The sequence below is a fragment of the Lipotes vexillifer genome, unplaced genomic scaffold, assembly GCF_000442215.2.
Source record: "Lipotes vexillifer unplaced genomic scaffold, Lipotes_vexillifer_v1.1 scaffold825, whole genome shotgun sequence".
NCBI lineage: Eukaryota > Metazoa > Chordata > Mammalia > Artiodactyla > Lipotidae > Lipotes > Lipotes vexillifer.
This window is the reverse complement of record NW_006785310.1, coordinates 305,174-321,729: the sequence shown is the minus strand read 5'-3', so window position 1 is coordinate 321,729 and position 16,556 is coordinate 305,174. Positions and strand designations below refer to the sequence as shown.

General features: G+C 33.0%; 1 protein-coding gene across 1 annotated transcript in view; it reads left to right on the top strand.

Annotated features, from left to right (window-relative positions):
• GUCY1A2 (guanylate cyclase 1 soluble subunit alpha 2) overlaps window positions 1-16,556 on the top strand; it is a 382,047-nt gene that overhangs the window by 71,126 nt on the left and 294,365 nt on the right. The window contains exon 4 of the mRNA XM_007457361.1: window positions 7,637-8,355. Within this exon, the coding sequence (XP_007457423.1) occupies window positions 7,637-8,355 (719 nt within the window). The remainder of the gene's footprint in view (window positions 1-7,636; window positions 8,356-16,556) is intronic.

Genomic DNA, 16,556 nt, shown 5'->3' with positions numbered 1-16,556 from the left:
TTCTTGATCCTTACTGCTAATATAGAGAAAAGCTATTGATTCTATGTTTATTTTATATTCAGTTATTTACAATGTTTTCTTTTTAATTCTAGTAGGTATTTTTTTCTATAAAATAATGTTGTGTTTTGTGCACCAAAAAAAAGCAAGAAAGAGCCTTGAAATTAAAAGGCTTTCTAGGTTTTCTAAGTGTACAATCTTCATTAGCAAAAAGAGATAATTTTATTGTTTCTTATATCTCATAGCATCTGCTAGAACCTCCACGATAATATTGAATAACAATGGTGATAACAAGCTTATTTGCCTAATTTCTGATTTTAGTTGAAATGTTCTTAGTATTTTACCATTTAGAATAAGCTTTGCTTCTGGTTTTTGAAGAGCAGAATTTATTATGTTTGAGCAGCTTCTCTATATCCCTGTTTTGCTCAACATTTTTGTTAAAGCTGTTCAATTTCAGACTTTTCAGAATCTACTGATAAAACAATATTATTTTCTCATTTAATTTTATAAACGTCATACTTTACGCTGATAGATTTTCTACTATTGAACTACTTTTTCTTTTCTGACATGAACAGTACTTGGTCATGAAGTATTACTCTTTTATAAATAGCTAGACTCCATTTGCTACTATTTTAGCAAATATTCATAAGAGAAAATGGTCTTAGTATACTTTATCAAGTTTTGGCATTAAAGTTGTATGGGCTTAATAAAAAGAATTGAGTAGTTTTAATTGTTTTCTATGGCCTGGAAATATTTAAATCACTTTGGAATTATCAATTTTCTTAAAGGCTATCCAAAACCCATTTCTTCTTGGGTCAATTTTTGTCATTTATGTTTTGATGAAAAATTATCCATTTATATTACATTTACACATTTGTTGGCAGAACAATTTAGTTCTATATTATATTACATTTACACATTTGTTGGCAGAACTCCTAATTTAGTTCTAATCTACTAATTTCAGCTTTTATAGTTTAATTTTAAACTTAATTTTCTTAATTGAAAGTTTTTATTTACTTATTATTTTGTTGCTGAAAGTATTTATGACATATATTTTTGTTTGAATACAGTTTTTGTTGTGCCTCATAGGATTTTGAATGAATTAGTTTCCTTTTCATTGATTTCTAGAAGTTATAATTTCAATATTTTCTTTTTAGTACAAGGAAGGGTACTGTTTAACTTCTAAATAAATAAGATTTTTGGTTACCTTTTTCTCACATATGTGTTTATTATTATTATTTTTTAACATCTTTATTGGAGTATAATTGCTTTACAATGGTGTGTTAGTTTTTGCTTTATAAAAAAGTGAATCAGCTATCCATATACATATAACCCCATGTCTCCTCCCTGTTGTGTTTCCCTCCCACCCTCCCTATCCCACCCCTCTAGGTGGTCACAAAGCACTGAGCTGATCTCCCTGCTTCCCACTAGCTATCTATTTTAAATTTGGTAGTATATATAAGTCCATGCCACTCTCTCACTTCGTCTCAGCTTACCCTTCTCCCTCCCCGTGTCCTCAAGTCATTCTCTACACCTGCATCTTTATTCCTGTCCTGCCCCTAGGTTCTTCAGAACCTTTTTTTCTTTCTTTTTTTTTAGACTCCATATATATGTGTTAGCATATGGTATTTGTTTCTCTCTTTCTGACTTATTTCACTCTGTATGACAGACTCTAGGTTCATCCACCTCACTACAAATAACTCGATTTCGTTTATTTTTATGGCTGAGTAATATTCCATTGTACATATGTGCCACATCTTCTTTATCCATTCATCTACTGATGGACATTTAGGTTGCTTCCATGTCCTGGCTATTGTAAATAGAGCTGCAGTGAACATTGTGGTACATGACTCTTTTTGAGTCTTTATAGTTTTTATAGTTTTAAACTCTTTATAGTTTTCTCAGAGTATATGCCCAGTAGTGGGATTGCTGGGTCGTATGGTAGTTTTATTTTTAGTTTTTTAAGGAACCTCCATACTGTTCTACATAGTGGCTGTATCAATTTACATTCCCACCAGCAGTGCAAGAGGGTTCCCTTTTCTCCACATTCTCTCCAGCATTTTTTGTTTGTAGATCTTTTGATGATGGCCATTCTGACTGGTGTGAGGTGATACCTAATTGTGGTTTTGATTTGCATTTCTCTAATGATTAATGATGTTGAGCATCCTTTCATGTGTTTGTTGGATATCTGTATATCTTCTTTGGAGAAATGTTTATTTAGGTCTTCTGCCCATTTTTGGACTGGGTTGTTGTTTTGATATTGAACTGCATGAGCTGCTTGTAAATTTTAGAGACTAATCCTTTGTCAGTTGCTTCATTTGCAAATATTTTCTCCCATTCTGAGAGTTGTCTTTTCCTCTTCTTATGGTTTCCTTTGCTGTGCAAAACCTTTTAAGTTTCATTAAGTCCCCTTTGTTTATTTTTGTTTTTATTTCCTTTTCTCTAGGAGGTGGGTCAAAAAGGATCTTGCTGTTATTTATGTCACAGAGTGGTCTTCAAATATTTTCTCTAAGAGTTTTATAGTTTCTGGCTTTACATTTAGGTCTTTAATCCATTTTGAGTTTATTTTTGTGTATGGTGTTAGGGAGTGTTCTAATTTCATTCTTTTACATGTAGCTGTACTGTTATTATTATTTGTATTATTATTAGAAAATGTGATCTGCAAAATCTTTCCTTAAAAACATATTATGGAAATTTTGTGGCTAAGTACTTGAGCAATTTTTGTAATATCTTCATATACTATAAACATGCATGCATGTGTATATACATACACACATGTGTACATTTATTGCCTTTGTTATTAAATTTTATTTATTTTAATTTCATTTTTCCTCTGAATTTTTTATTTTTATTGTTGTTGAGATTTATTTTATTTATGACTTTGCTTTTTTAATCTTTGATATTTTGATTCTGAAAAAAACACATTAATATTTACTAATGACTTTTTATTTTTATTACATTTTTCTTTTGTTGTTTTGTTGTTTTTATTTAATTTCTCTATGACTTTGCTTTTTTTTGTCTGTCAGATCCATCTGATTCTGAGAGAGATATATTAAAATTTCCCATTATAATCCTACTATAATTTCCTCTATAAATGTCTAAAGATTTTCATTAGAGTAAAATTAGATTTTTTATTAGCTTTTAAAATGTGTAACAAGCATATTGAAACATAATTCACATACCATACAATTCACCCATTTAAAGTGCATACCTCAGTGTGTTTTTAGAATATTCATAAAATTGTGCAACTATCACTATGATCAATTTTAGAACATTTTTTATCACTCCATAAAGAAATCCCTTGCTCATTAGCCATCAATTTCTAATTACTGATACTTTGTATATTTAGCTACAATGTTGCAGGTTCATGTCTCTTAGGTCTTCTTTGTAAATTGTGATTTTTTTTTAATATAATGTATCTCTTTATCCTGATTAGCACTTTTAACCTTAATTCCACCTTATTTGATATTAATACTACTCCTTCCTTGCTTTTTCTCTTCTTGTAGTTTCTTGGAAATTTTTGCCTAACATTTATTTTCAAACTTTTTTTTTTAAATCACCTTTTATAAGTTGTTTTATAGATATGCAATTCTTATATATGGGGTGAGAACATGGGCAAATTTCTTAACCTTCATCACCTTTAAAATGGGTGCAATTAAAAATAACCACTTGATAGGAATTTTTTAAATGTTAAAGTAATATATGAAAATGTTTGGCACACTGCTTGGTACTAATTTCTCCATTCTTACTGGAACTACCTAAGTCAATCAGTATAACCTTATAGAGACACTGCAGCATCTCTTTGGCTGCTATCTTTGACTTTGGTCTTGTCACACTTAAGTCCAACTTCTACATTGCTGATTAATTATCAGCTCATCCCACCACCCCTGCTCCACAGCCATTATACACTTACTACTTGCTCTTCCCTGATTCTGCTGGGCTCTTTCACCTTCCTGCTTCATTCATATTTCATTACTGTCCATCTGTTAGAGTGCTCCTTCCTTCCTTGTTAGCTTTTTGAACACCTACTTTTTCTTCAAATTATCTTTCAAACTTTATCTCCCTGAGGAGAAACTCAGACATTCTTTTCCCCATACTGTCATAGCTCCTGTATGCCTCGGTTATAGCCCAATCATTTATAATTAAATTATCTGTGGGGGGCCATGAGAGAAAAGGATGTGTCTAGGTATCCTTTGATGTGACACAACTGTAGCTTTAAAATTGATTCTAGATGAATGTTTAGTTTCTATGAATGAATACTTAGTCTCCATGTGCTGGGCATTATGCTAGTGATAGGTATGCAGACATATATGCCCTCAAGAGGTGCACAGTGTGAAGTTGGATAAGGGACAAAAGATTCATGTCATGAATTAACACCCTATTTCATTTTCAGTTAAAGGATGTCAGAATTTAGGCTATTCATTTTTTTGAAGGGATGAATTAATAGTAATTTAAAATTATTTTAATTTACCTGCTAATGAAAGCAGTTTTATTGTAAGTTTTGCCTCTTTAAAAAATGTATTTTTATATACCCAAATGTCAAGCTTCTTGTGATAAGAGCAGATGAACATTGTTTCTATGTTTCAGGTGATTTACTGGAAGTAGGGGGTTTGCATCAATTATAAGTGGAACCTTGGGAGTGAGACTGAGCTAAACTACTTTCTCTGTGCTTTCTGAATTTTGAGATGTTTAAAGTGCAAGTCTTGGGTATTGATTCATAGCATATTTGCAGAAGTTGAAGTGATCATTCCCTAGTTCTAATTTTTCAAGCTCTAAGAATTTTTTTATTTTCTCAGCTTGCACAGTTTAACAATTGTGAGACCAAAAATGTTTATTAGTTAATTGAATACTGTGGTGTATATAGAATTGCCATGTATAGTATTTGCATATAATATTAAAAATAATTTAGTTTTTCTTTATTAATACAAGTCACTTTAGCACCCTGGTAGGCTTTAGCATTATCATTTGAGAGTTAATAACCATTGTATCTTAGGTACAGAAGTGCTTTTTAAAGCAGCAAGGATTGATAGACTGCTGTATTCACAAGTAGTTTCAATTTTGTTGCCTCTGGTGAATTTACTTACTTGTTATTTTCTGTATGATTCTTTGGGATTATGACATTTGGAAATAGGACATAAGTTTACTGTATTATATCTGTGTTCTTAATAACTGTGAGGGCATTTTTAATGTTATGAAAAATGCAAGTTAGAAGAAATTCTCTTTTTCTCGTCTGTGCATAAAGACACTAAGTCCTTTAAGACACAACTCTGCAAAGTACAGAAGCAATCCATGGAATATTTTCAGTGGCATGTGGAATTTTGTTGTTCAGCAAATATAGTCAGATTATAGGAATTTTTATTTATTCTGAATTTAGTTTTTAATAAGAATTTCATAATTAAAAATTAATAGCAGCAAATAATATTGCCATTGAAGGGACATAAGTTTAATTTGTATGTATTAGAAATTTTTAGTTACAGTATAGTGATGGTGATGTAAGGATTTTGTATAGAAAGACGTTTTAGTGAAGGGCTTTTCAGACAGCTAGTAATTAAACCAGGAGAGAATGGTTTATAATCCAAGAGAGAAGAGCAATTTAGGAGGAAGAGTTGATGAACACTATAAAACTAAAGGAAAAAAAAAAGTTAAGTAATATGACAAAACAGGATATATTGGTTTAAATAATTACAAAAGCAGTTTTAATGGAGCAGTTGGAACAGGAGCCAAATTGCAGTGGATATCATCTATCTTGTTTTCTCTCTTTCACACCAGGGAACTAGTTAGAAAACTGCTATTATAATCAATTCTGGTTGGCATTGTTAGTGAATGCAACATATGTTGAAGTTCAATCTTGTAACATTACAATGTGAGATGAGTAGTGATGTTTTTATCCTAGTAGGTGACTTTCTCAGCTTCTCTTGAACATCAGATCTATGAAACTAAAATTAATGTAAATGCTTCTTAATAACGGGACTGATTTTCACTTAAATTTTCTACTTCTCATTTCACATGGATTTTAAGAACTTCTTTGTCAAACTAACTTCTTAACTTGGCTTCCACAATATTTAGACTCTATGGTAAGTTCTCAAAAAATATTTGATGTGTTTGGACTCTATTTTAAAACAACATTATTGACTCTATTTTATCCCCTCACTCTGGATGGGGAGAACTCAGGGAATAATAAAGTAGGAACGGCAAACTAAGCCATAGACAGCCTAGACTACTTTGCATTCTAACAGGACACTAACAAAGTGACCTGTCTTTTCCTGTCTGATTTTCAGGACCTCCTTATAAGTTGAGATAGATAATGAAATAAAATATGAATATGTAAACTACATGTACTGATTTCAGCCAAAGTCAGAGAAGTACTAGGGTGACTCTACATAGAAGCTTTCTTTAGGATACAGACTCAACTCTTTTATCTATGTTGTACTCTTCCTCAAGGGTGGATCTAACTAAATTATGTGTGATTCTGCTTCTAATTACTATATAATGCATTGTTTGTGTGTGTTTATTTATTTATTTATTTATTTATTATTATAACCATTATTATAAGGTAGATTTCCTTTTGCCATAGCATCTTGGAATATGTATGAACCTAGAAAACTTAAAGACTTTTAACTCTGTCTGGTCAGATTCCTACTCTACTTTTGTCTGCTCTCATTTTTGTGAGTGAAAGAGTGAATGCAAATCATTCCACAGTTTTAATTCCTTGTTTTGTCTCTCAGTTCCTGGGGTCTAGCTGACCTGCATGATTTTCTCAGAGATTACTAATTTAAGCACTTCTGTTTATGCAAGGTAACCTGATGCCTTTCTCTGCTCATGTACCATAGATTCCCTCTCTGGTTATATTTCCTACTTAACAAGTGAATTGTGATAAGTAAAATAGTAATATTGAATGGACATAATAAACAACTTTATAATAGCCTCTTAAAATTCTTTAACGATGAGGGAAATTGTTAAGGAAAATATATTATTCATGATAATTACAGCAAATGGAGTATAGTATTGAAAAGAAAAGAGAACAGCTAGATTAGCAGCATTTAAAAACTTCATGCTCCAGGGTTTGAGGGGAGGGAGGAATGAATAAGTGGCACACAGAGGATTTTTAGGGCAGCAAAACTACTCTGTATGATATTATAATGGTGGGCACATGTTACTATACATTTGTCAAAACTCAAGTATATACAACACCAAGAATGAAGCCTAATGTAAACTATGAACTTTGGGTGATAATGTTATGTCAGTGTAGGTTCATTGATTGTAACAAATGTACCACTGTAGTGCACAATATCAATAGTTGCCAGGGGAGGGGGTTGTGTGTGGGGGGGTACATGGAAAATATCTTTATATTCTGCTCAGTTTTGCTATGAATCTAAAATTGCACTAATAAAGTCTATTTTAAAACAACAACAAAAAAGTTTATGCTCATTAACATCTTAGAAGCATCCAGAAAATGAACTGAAATTTACTTTCTTTAACTCAAAATGAATGACTTAACCTATTTGGGAAATTTGTGTACCCAAGGGAAATACCTCTCTTGCTTCTCTCACTAGCTGCCTCTTCTGGTAAGCATTAAAAAAGCTGTGAATTCAATTATTTGTATTACACTTTATTAACATTTGCTTCCATTTACCTCTAGGTTTGAAGTTTGAGGAAATTCAAGAAAGATTTGGTGAGGAGTTCTTTAATATATGCTTTGATGAGAATGAGAGAGTCCTTCGAGCTGTAGGTGGCACGTTGCAGGACTTTTTTAATGGCTTTGATGCTTTGTTGGAACACATTAGAACTTCTTTTGGAAAACAGGCCACTCTGGAGTCACCATCATTCCTATGCAAAGAGCTCCCTGAAGGTAATCTTATGCTCCACTACTTCCACCCTCACCACATTGTGGGGTTTGCAATGCTTGGAATGATTAAGGCTGCAGGAAAGAAAATCTATCAGCTGGACGTAGAAGTGGACCAGGTTGCAAATGAGAAACTGTGCTCTGATGGTTCAAACCCAGGCAATTGTAGTGGTCTTACTTTCCTTATCAAACAATGTGAAAATACTAGTATCACGAAGAACCTTCCACAGGGAACCTCCCAAGTTCCTGCGGACCTCAGAATTAGCATCAACACCTTCTGCAGAGCCTTCCCTTTCCATTTGATGTTTGACCCCCACATGACAGTCCTTCAGCTTGGGGAAGGCCTAAGGAAGCAGCTCCGATGTGACACTCACAAAGTGCTCAGGTTTGAGGACTGCTTCGAGATTGTTTCTCCAAAGGTTAATGCCACCTTCGAAAGGGTTCTGCTGCGACTGTCCACGCCATTTGTGATTAGGACCAAGCCTGAGGCTTCTGGCACTGAGAATAAAGACAAGGTAAGTGGCTATGGACTTGATATGGGTGATGGGAACTAGGAGATTTACATAATTATTTTAGTAAATTACATGATGGCAGTACTTGTCATTATTTAGGCAAGATAACCTAGAGTGTCATTTAGAAAATTACTTGTCCCTGGATATATGTAAAAAGATTTGGCCTTATTCCCAGCCATTTTGCATAGTGTCTGCCTCTTTCATTAATTTATTTCATCATATAAAAAGAAGACATTTATTAATACTAGCCATAGTAATTACAAAAATGATAAGACTCCCTAAAAACTGGATACTGTAAACCCATGACTGTTTCCACTGTTCGAAGTCAAACTATGAAAGAAATAGTAAGACTGATTTCAACATTGTGGGGATCGCTTGCCTTATTCTTAAATATTACATAAATATAGGTAAAAAGCTAGCTACATTTTGAATATGTTATGTTTTAAATTTCATAATCTAGGAACACCTGGTTTATATCCTATTATTTTCTTAATATGCAGAATAATGTATCAAGTGACTATCTCAAGACTTCTCTTCTAATTAAATTTTAGTGTTGAAAAAGAGACATTTCTTTAGAACATGTTCACTTCTTGAGAGAAGACACTGGAATTATTCTTTTAAATTTAGGGAATATTAAAGCTATTGGTTTTGATTTATAGAAGTACAATATTTGGCTAGAAGTGTTTGAAGCATTTTTGGCCTTAGAATTGAAGTTAATATTATTGAAAATGTGCCTGAAGTAGAATATATTATTACCAATGTTGATTGCTTTATATATTTTGTAGATTTGACAACAATTAATTCAATTTAAAGTTACTGCTTCAGATTTTTCCCCCTATATTTCATCTTGTATGTCTATTTAATTTGTATACCACAGTAAGAAATAGACACAGTGAAATGATGACTCAGATGTCAAGGCCCCCTGCCAGTTCCAATAATAATGAACTATGCTCATTGAGAAGATGCAATTATAATTTAAACATGTTAGTGGCAGTTTAAAAATAAAGCAATAGGCAGGATTTTTAGTTAGAATAGGGATGGAAATCCTCTCATTCTCTGTGCATTTCTGCTTATTCACCTGGGTTTGCCAGAATGGGACATTTGGGAGGCTACAGTTAGCCCCAATAAAATTATAATCAATAAAGTTATGGCATGGAATCTTAACCAGATGAGTAATATTTTTGAATTGTTATGTTCCAAATTCCAAATTTATAGTTTCCTAAAACATGGAAAGAAGAAAATCAGGGTTAAAAATTATGATCCTGTTGATAAATTTGACCTTGATATTCATTATTTTTCCCATAATTTCTGGTCTTGTTAATAACTCCATGTTATCTGAAGTTTCTAATTTTGTATTGGGCTTTGATAAGAAAGTTCTAATTTTCAATAATGTAAGATATTTATTCTTTAGTCTACAGTGAAGGCTTTCATTATAATTTAACTATTTTAGCTCTGCACTTAATAACAATGGCCTACCATCCCTGCCATCAAAAAGAAAAACAACAGAAACAAGAGCGAATCATACAGCTGAATGATGGTAAATCATTTGCAGAGTGAACTGTAATGCTTTTGCTAAACCATGATCTTTGTCATTTTGTGTTGTCAGTAGTGTTAACTATATAACTAGAGGTAGAACACTCTTGTAAGCAATTTGGTGAGGTAGCCATCATCCTATTTTCAAAGAATTTACATCTCGATTCTGCAGTAATGAGTTATAAAGACATAAGTGTTTGTTACCAGAAGCAAAAATATCACTGAGAGGCATCTGATGCATTTTCAAAGAGAGTCAAAGGGGAATCTGAGTTTTCAACCATGAAAAGCTCATCCTTTTATCAATACTAAGTTAGAATAATTCTCTGACAAATTAGGCTGCCTACCTCGGAAAGTTATTTGTGAAGATTAAATGACACAATCCATGTAAAATTCTTATTATATCTTTGGCTTCAGGGTTAAGTGTTGAATAAATGTTCATTATTGTTACTTCTACCACTATTATTATTATTATTGTTCCTTTCCCCTTGTCACGTTCCTCCTATCCTCTCTTCTTGCCTTATGGAAGTTAGTACTGGAAATCAGTAGGTTGAATAATTTTAGAGAAATATCAACTCTACTTAACATGTTCACAAAATACGAGTTGGGTTTGTCTTCTTAATAATGACTAGAAGACCATTTGTCACAAATCCTGTAGGAGCTTTGTTTGAATCTGCTTTTTTATTTATAGGCTATCATTGTTTTAAAACCCCTAGTCTCTTTTTCAAATTCACTAAAGTTTGGAATCAAGTTTTTATTACCTGTGTCTATTAATATATTTTATGTTCACTTGTTACAGCACTTTGTTGTGTCAGTGGCTTCCAAAATAAAATGGACTGGTTAGCTTAGGAAAAACCTGAAACAGCAATGGATTTGAGAATCAATAAATGAGTTCCTTTAACAATTTTTTTTCCTTAGTAGCAATGTTTCAAAGAACATTGTGGAAGAGTCCAGCATTTGAAATACATCATCCCTATGATACAGCAATGGCATGCTGTTCATCTTCACTTTTGTTCTCAAGGTTAGAACTTAGGAAAAGCATAATAACAACAACACATTTCTTTTTCAATCCCCAGAAATATCATCACATTTTGCCTTTTTAATTAGAAGCTGCAAGACAAATATCAGGAGATAATTTTAAAAGACTAAAGGAAGAATTAACCTCTGATTTTCTGTGGTCAAATCAGTTTCCAAAATGCTCCTTTATCTTTTCTAGACATGTGCCCATTATTTTTCTGACATAGTGATTGAAAAGTTTAAAATATATTTATTAATCTTACCAATGCATGATGATGCTGTTGAGAGACAAATTTCATCCAGTTGTTAAGAATACATTATTTGACTTCAACTTAAAATTAATTTAATTTGGGAAAATGTGAGCATTCCTTCTCTGCTCAGATCATAATATTCTATTAGAGAATTTCAGATACTGAACAATGTTTTAGTGATGGATAAAATGACACTAGGACTTTTTCTATAAATGAGCACTATAGAACATAGATGTACAATAACTTCGATCAAAATTATCTGGAGTTTTCTTTGCTCTTATAATTATAAATGAAATATTTAATTTTAATTTTTATGTTTATTTTCTCTAGAATTTCTCCCTGACCATAAACTACCTTTTAAAGTAGGTTAGACAAATTTAGATTTTTTTTTTAATTGAAGTATAGTTGATTTACAATATTATATTGGTTTTAGGTGTACAGCATAGTGATTCAGTATTTTTACAATTATACACCATTAAAAGTTATTACAAGGTAATGGCTATAATTCCCTGTGCTATAAAATATATCCTTGGTGCTTATCTATTTTATACATAGTAGTTTGTATCTCTTTTTTTTTTTTTTTTGCGATATGTGGGCCTCTCACTGTCGTGGCCTTTCCCGTTGCCGGACGCGCAAGCTCAGCGCCCATGGCTCACAGGCCCAGCCGCTCCGCGGCATGTGCGATCCTCCCGGACCGGGGCACGAACCCGTATCCCCTGCATCGGCAGGCGGACTCTCAACCACTGCGCCACCAGGGAGGCCCAGTAGTTTGTATCTCTTAATCCCATACCCCCAATTTTCCACTCCCCTTTCCCTCTCCCATTTGGTAACCACTAGTTTCTTTTCCTTCTGTGTGAGTCTATTTTCATTTGCGTATACATTTGTTTGTAGTATTTTTTAGATTCCACATATAAGAGATATGTAGTATTTGTCTTTCTTTGTCTGACTTATTTCACTAAGCATAATATTCTCTAGGTCCATCCACATTGCTGCAAATGGCAGAATTTTATTTTATTTTTAAATGGCTGAGTAATATTCCACTGTATATATCTTCTTTATCCATTCTTCTATTCATGGGCACTTGAGCTGCTTCCATATCTTAGCTATTGGAAATTGTGCTGCTATGAACATTGGGGTGCATGTATCTGTTCTAATTAGTGTTTTCATTTTTATATACTCAGGAGTGGAATTGTGGATCAGATGATAATTCTACTTTTAGTTTTTTGAGCAACCTCCAGACTGTTTTCCATAGTGGTTGCACCAATTTACATTACCACCAATGGTTTACAATGGTTCCTTTTTCTCCACACCCTCTCCAAAATTTGTTATTTGTAGACTTTTTGATGATAGCCATTCTAATAGGTGTGAGGTGATGTCTTGCTGTCGTTTTGATTTGCATTTCTCTAATAAGTAGTGACGTTGAGCATCTTTTCATGTCCCATTGGCCATCTGTATGTCTTCTCAGAAAAAATGTCTTTTCAGGTTTTCTGCCCAGATTTTCATTGGGCTGCTTGTTTTTTATATACTGAGATGTATGAGCTGTCTATGTATTTTAGATATTAACCCCTTGATGGTCATATAATTTGCAAATATTTCCTCTAATTCCATAGGTCGTATTTTCATTTTGTTGATGATTTCCTTTGCTGTACAAAAAATTTTACGTTTTATTAGGTCCCATTTGTTTATTTTTGCTTTTATTTCTTTGGTCTTAGGGAACACATACAGAAAAATATTGCTCGATTTATGTCAGTGTTCTGCCTATGTTTTCTTCTAGGAGTTTTATGGTTTCCAGTCTCACATTTAGGTCTTTAATTCATTTTTGGAGTTTATTTTTGTATATGGTATGAGGAAATGTTCTAATGTCATTGTTTTACATGTTTTTTCAACACCAACTTGTTGAAGAGTCTGTCTTTTCTCCATTGTATATTCTTACCTCCTTTGTCATAGATTAATTGACTGTCATAGTGTGGGTTTATTTCTGGACTCTCTATTCTACTCAGTTGATCTATGTGTCTGTTTTTGTGCTAGTAGTATGCTGTTTTGACTACTGTAGCTTTGTAGTATAATCTGAAGCCTGGGAATGTGATAGCTCCAGGTCTGTTCTTTATTTCTAAAGATTGCCTTGGCAATTTGGGGTCTTTTTTGGTTCCACATAAATTTTAGAATCATTTGTTCTAATTCTGTGAAAATATCGTAGGTATTTTGTTAGGGATTATGTTAAATCTGTAGATTGCTTTGGGTAGTATGGCCATTTTAACAATATTAATTCTTCTAATCCAAGAGCATGGGATATTGTTCCACTTCTTTGTATCATCTTCAGTTTCCTTCATTAATGTTTTATAGTTTTCAGACTATAAGTTGTTCAGCTCCTTGGTTAAGTTTATTCCTAGCTATTTTATTCTTTTTGCTGCAATTTTAAGTGGGTTTTTTTTTTTTTTTTTTACTTTCTCTTTCTGATCTTTCATTGTTAGTGTATATAATGCAACAGATTTCAGTATGTTGCTCTTGTATCCTGTAACTTTGCTAAGTTTATTAGTTCTAATAGTTTTTAGGTGGAGTCTTAAGGGTGTTCTATGTAAAGAATCATATCATATGCAAATAGGGACAGTTTTAATTTTTTACCTTCTAATTTGCATTCCTTTTATTTATTTTCCTTGTCTGATTGTGTCACTAGGACTTCTGATACTGTGTTAAATAGAAGTGGTCAGAGTGGGCATCCTTATCTTTTTCCTGAATTGTTCCCATAGGTTTTGAAGTGTTGTGTTTCCATTGTCCTTTGTCTTGAGCTATCTTTTTACTTCCTCTTAGATTTCTTCATTGACCTAGTAGCTTTTTAGTTACATGTTGTTTAATCTCTACATGTTTGTGTTTTTCCCATTTTTCTTCCTGCAGTTGATTTCTAGTTTCATACCTTTATGGTCAGAAAAAATTACTTGATATAATTTCTATTCTTAAATTTGTTGAGACTGGTTTTGTGGCCTAGCTTGTGATCTATCCTGGAGAACATTCCATGTTCACTTGAAAAGAGTGTGTATTCTGCTGTTTTTGGATGTAATGTCCTATAGTTATAAAGTCCAAATGGCCTAGTGTGTCATTTAAGAACACTTTTTCCTTATTGATTTTCCATCTAGATGATCTGTCTATTGATGTCAGTGGGGTGTTAAAGTGCCCTACTCCTATTGTATTATTGTCAATTTCTCCTTTTTATGACTGTTAGTATTTGCTTTCTATATTTAGGTGTTCCTGTATTGGGTGCATATATGTTAATGAGTGTAATATCCTCTTCTTGCATCAAGCCCATTATCATTATATAATGCACTTCTTTGTCTTTTATTATAGCACTTGTTTTAAGTTTATTTTGTCTGATATGAGTATTGCCATCCCTGCTTCCTTGTCATTTCCATTTACATGAAATAACTTTTTCCATCCCTTCACTTCCAGTTCAGTGTGTGTCTTTCACCCTGAAGTGTCTATTGTAGGCAGTATATTGAAGGGTCTTGTTTTCAATACAGTCAGCCACCCTGTGTCTTTTGAATGGAGGTTTTAGACCATTGATACATAAAGTAATTATTGATAGTATGTAATTATTGCTATTTTATTACTTGTTTTTTGGTTGTTTTTGTAGTTCTTCCTTGTTCATTTCTTCTGTTTGTTTCTTCCCTTGTGGTTTGATGATTTTTTTTAGCAAGATGCTTGTGTTTCTTTTTGATTTTGGTATATGTAGGTTTTTAATTTGTTGTTATCATGAGATTCACATATATTGACCAATAATTATATTTACTTGTTTTAAACTGGTAGTCATTTAAGCTCAAACACATTTTTTAAAATCTACATTTTTCTATTCCCTCCCCCCAATTTTGTGTTTTTGATGTCACATTTTACACCTTCATGCTTATCCCTTAACTGCTCATTGTAGTTATAGTTGCTTTTACAATTTTTTGTATTTTAATCTAAATACTGGCTTATTTAAGTGGTTGATCTTCAATTTGTACAGTATATTTGTCTTTCCTAGTGGGATTTTCCCTTTCCTATAGATTCTTTCTTTTCCATTTAGGGAATACCCTTCAACTTTTTTTTAGGGTAAGTTTAGTATTGATGAATTCTTTTAGTTTTTGCTTTTATATGAAGGTTTTTTTTTTTTTTTTTTTCAATTTCTCCTATTCTAAATGATAATCTTGCTGGGTAGAGTGTCCCAGGTTGCAGATTTTTCACTTTCAGGACTTTGAATATATCCTGCTACACTTTATGGTCTTTGAAATTTCTGCAGAGAAATTAGCTGATAGACTTATGAGGGTTTCATTTTATATAATTGTTTTTCTCTTGCTGTCTTTGGAATTCTCTATCTTTAACTTTTGCTATTTTAATTATGGTATGTCTTGGTGTAGGTCTCTTTGGGTTCAGCATGTTTGGAACTCTCTGTGATTCCTGTATCTGGATGTCTATTTCCTTCTTTAGGTTTGGGAAGTTTTCAGCCATAATTTCTTCAAATACATTTTCAATCCCCTTCTCCCTCTTTTCCTTTTCTGGACACCTGTAATGCAAATTTTGGAATGCTTAATGTTATTTTAAAGATCTCAAATTGATTTTTTTTTTTTGGATTAGTTTTTCTCTCTGCTGTTCTCATAGGGTGATTTCTATTATTCTATTTTCCAGATCACTTATGTGTTCTTCTGTATCAATTAGTCTGCTATTCATTCTTGTAGTTTTCTTTTATTTCACCTATTGAATTATTCATTTCTGATTGGGTCTTTTTATATTTCCTAGTTCCTTGTTTAGAAAATTTCTTCTCCTTAATACAGTTAACATTTTTATTACCAATGTTTTGAATTTTTTATCTGGTGAATTGTTTATTTCTGTTTCATTATTTATTTTTTCAATGGTTTTCTCTTGCTCTTTCAATTGAGAGTAGTTCCTCTGCCTTTTCATTTTAGTTAATTTTCTCTACTTCTGTGAAATTAGTTGAAACAGTTACCTATTTCAGTCTTGAAGGGATTTAGGGATTTTCTTATGTGGAATCATCTCTATGCAGACTATGTGTGCCCAAGGCCTTTGATGGGAGGGCTGGACTTGACATGGACAACAATTATGTCTTTCCTCAGTGTGTGCTGTTAGCTATCACCTTGACAGTGGATGGGGATCCAGGTAGAGGGGCTAGAGCCAGCACTGGGCATGAGGTGGGACTTCTTCTCTGCTCAGTGGCCATCACTGCCCTGTCAGAGGTGGGGGTCTGATCTCAAGTTCCTGGAGCAGAAGCCCTGAGGGTTGACCTTGAGCTGGCTCTGTTCCTTTTAAGTGTGTATTTTTTCCCTCTCTCTGCCCAGGGACTTTTGCCTCAGAGGAGCTGAAGTAGTAGGGTCCGGGGGCAGAGGTCTGATGCGCAGCATGTGTAGGTGTCTACAGCTCTAC